Here is a 3277-nt window from a genome sequence, read left to right on the forward strand (position 1 = left end):
CTAGTTCTCAGTCTTATTAAACATCAGCATTATGTTTAATTCGTGATTTATGGTCCTATTAAAATGAAAAAGACACGACAGCCATGCAGTGTGATGATCATCCAGATTCATCCCTGTCTTGGAGTATCTGGTTTCCAAAATCTAACAGTGAGGACAAAAACATTCAGGTGAAGTTTAAAAAATGACGATATGACCATACAGCAAAGAAACACATGATGTGGAGCTGTAAGAGGGAAACACATTAATATTTTTTCTTCCATCAGTCCTACTGTATGTTGTCCAGTTGCTAAATCTTAATTTATTTCCTCAAAGATCCATTTTACACAGCTTCAGTTGGTGGTGTTTTATTTTTTTCCTGAGTTACAGTGTATGTGATGTAGGAAACAGAAATTACTCGCTGCTCTTCTCCATCGCTGACTGAAGTTACACAAACAGCCCCAAAGTGTCTACTTGTAATTCTACCCAAGACCCATAATGCACTGGGGGGAATGAGGGTTTCTATGGTGACTCTGACAGTCAACAAACATGGCTGACACAGGGAGCGCTGACCAGCACGAGTAAGTACATTTTCTGATTATTTCACACTGAACACAGAGCTGTAAAGTGTTATTAAATGCACGGACGTACTTCCTTTCTCCAACCAGCATTCTGCACAGTCCGATTCAACAAATGAGTCCCGCTTTTCAGTGTAACAGCAAATAATACAAGAAGTTAATACCGTCTGTTTTATTTAGTACATTAAATGGTTTGTTACCGAAAATAAAATCTGTACAAAAATATGTGTAAAATCAGAAAATGTTCCCTTTTTTTCTGAATGTATTTTAGATGCATTATCTTATTTCAAGAATCTATTTTAGTTCTTCTGATATGGAGAGTAACTGCAACCATCTCCCAGTGTTTCAGACTGTATTGGGGTGGAGTGGAGTCTGTGAACCAAAGGAAACTATATTCAAGGAAGCAGGCAGTTCATTATTGACTTTAAATCAAGTTTTTTTTTTTTAATTCAATAGAGATTACTGGGACTAATTTAGAAAAAAAAATGACCCAACGTGATTGCATTGCACTTCCATTTCCTCAGGCTTATCTACTAACACTAAGAGGCACAGTCTTTGCAGCACAGCAACACCAAAACTGCAGCTCCTTTAGTTGTCTCTAAACTTTACAAACTAGCAGATAAACTGAACCAAACTGCATGAATCCTCCAGAGTGCCCAAAAGCCACACCTCATATCCTGTTCTATTTACTCCCAGACGATCATCATGCCACGTCCCAACATTTTCAGCCCGACATCCAATGATCCCCAAACTCTACGTGATGCCGTGGAAGCAGGACATGAAGAACCGGAGACTCCTGATGAAGGCAGGTGTCAGTCAGGAGAACACATCCAATCAGATTTCTTTATGGCAGAAACAATGTTATTATTGGTTTGTATTTTTTTTTTTTAATTTATATTTGCTTTGGGGGGGTTTTAAACTAAGGACAGCGTGGTGTGTGATGGGTAGGACGACTCCATCATCTGGCTCTGTGGAGTGTGTCTCTTGCCCTGTGGCAGCTGGCTGAACCAGATAAGCAGAATAGGGTACATGGGTGGAAGTTTAGAAAAATATTCTCATAATAAAGTGTGTGACATATTGTGTAATTTCCCAACATTTACTGCATAACTTTTCTACACAAAAATGCTTACCAGTAGAAGGGTTAACAGCTTAATGCTTTAAAGGAAAATGTAAGCTTTTTTAATGTAGTGAACAATTAAAACATTTTATGACAAAGGTCTAGCGGCTCCATAGTGTGGTAGTTTACTCATTCACCTAACAAATGAAAGATCCCTGATTTTATCCTGGGAGGAGACAAATCCATTTGGGATTGCATGAAGAAGGGCGTCTGGTGTAAAACTCAGGTGACCCCTGTGAGTAAAGGAGCATTCAAGAGCAGCTTGAATGGGAAAGGCCTAATCATTACAATGCCTCTTGTCCACACACCACCTTAAGAGGTGCAAGTCATATTAAGTTGAAAATGACACCCTAAATACAGAAAAATTACATGAGGAATGTCAGGAAAGTAGGATCTATTATGAAGTTTCACTTAGAGTAAGTTTGCTCTTTATAGCTTTCTTTTTCCTGTTGAAGCTTGTTACACGTTAGCTTTCAAATTGTCATCTTTTTTAATACTGGCTGTTTTGGTATTAAGATATATATATCGTTTTAATTAATTAAGTATAAAGTATAAACACAGGCATGTATATAGTGCAGTCTCACTAAGAAAAAGCTTCCTTGGGCTTGTTGTGAAAGTCATGTAAATGTAAAAAAAACCAAAACTTTTTCCCGTTGATTCAGTTTCATTTCCCCTTTTCCTAAAAGTCGGTTTGTATTTTTATGTCAGTGAACTAAACTGATTTTCTCACTTTTTGTTAACTATGGTACGATTGCTCAGAATGCAGCTCTGGCGGGGATCCCCGTGGTTCCTCTTGAGGAGTCTTTGTGTTTCTGTGGTCGAGAACGTCTCTGCCACAGCCAGGACTCCGCCTACAGAACCACCTCTTCCTCCTCCTCACCTCCGTTCAGCCAGACAGGACTGCCCGCTCATTGCTCCTCCCACTTCTCCAGGTGAAACCCCACAGAGACTGACTGAGAAAAGGCCAGCTGTAACCACCTATGACAATAAATTTTTGGACGATTTGCTTAAAATAAAATAAAATCTTTGCTACTTTTCTCCTCACAGGTATAACAGCTCTGCGGTGACGACCAGAGAGCTTTTCCAAACCTGAGTACAGATCACAGAAACACCAATAAAACATGCATATCTGATATAGAAACAAAGCTCTGAATCCTGTGTGTTTTGTACTAATATCCAAAATATAAATGTAGCAGAAATGCTTGTGTTTAAGTTTTTCTTTGGCTGAACTTGAGCCGCTAGTAAAGAGTAAGAAGACTTGAACAACTTTAAAGCTTCTTCCATAAAAACAAAAAAAGAAAGGTAGAAATAAAGGTGGAGACAGGGTCAATGAAGGACATAAGAACTGTGAGCACCAGGAGTAAAAGTGAAAATAAAACAAATAAAAAAGCAAACAAATAAAAAAAAACAGATAATTTGACCTTAAACGTGTTAAACGCCCCTTCTGAGAAGAGAAAACACGCACTTACTCAGGCTTGAGTGTCCATTAATGGGCCCATTGTTCTGCTTGTCTTATCAGATTTCATTAACTTCAGGTTTTAAGGTGGTAAAGTTGTGCTCAGGGACAGGGAGGCTCACAAAGCTTCCTATTGATGAAATTCTAAGA

The 3277-nt window shown here is 38.6% G+C and overlaps 1 protein-coding gene across 1 annotated transcript; it reads left to right on the forward strand.

Annotated features, from left to right (window-relative positions):
• The first annotated feature begins 392 nt into the window (after positions 1–392).
• On the forward strand, positions 393–2816 carry LOC113033446 (sperm-associated microtubule inner protein 10). Its single transcript, XM_026187238.2, has 4 exons — positions 393–557; positions 1251–1359; positions 2431–2603; positions 2719–2816. Exons 1-4 carry the CDS (start codon positions 526–528, stop codon positions 2762–2764), a joined length of 360 nt encoding a protein of 119 aa, XP_026043023.2. The 5' UTR covers positions 393–525; the 3' UTR covers positions 2765–2816.
• The last annotated feature ends 461 nt before the right edge of the window (positions 2817–3277 follow it).

Source organism: Astatotilapia calliptera, chromosome 12, assembly GCF_964374335.1.
Source record: "Astatotilapia calliptera chromosome 12, fAstCal68.1, whole genome shotgun sequence".
NCBI classification, from domain to species: domain Eukaryota; kingdom Metazoa; phylum Chordata; class Actinopteri; order Cichliformes; family Cichlidae; genus Astatotilapia; species Astatotilapia calliptera.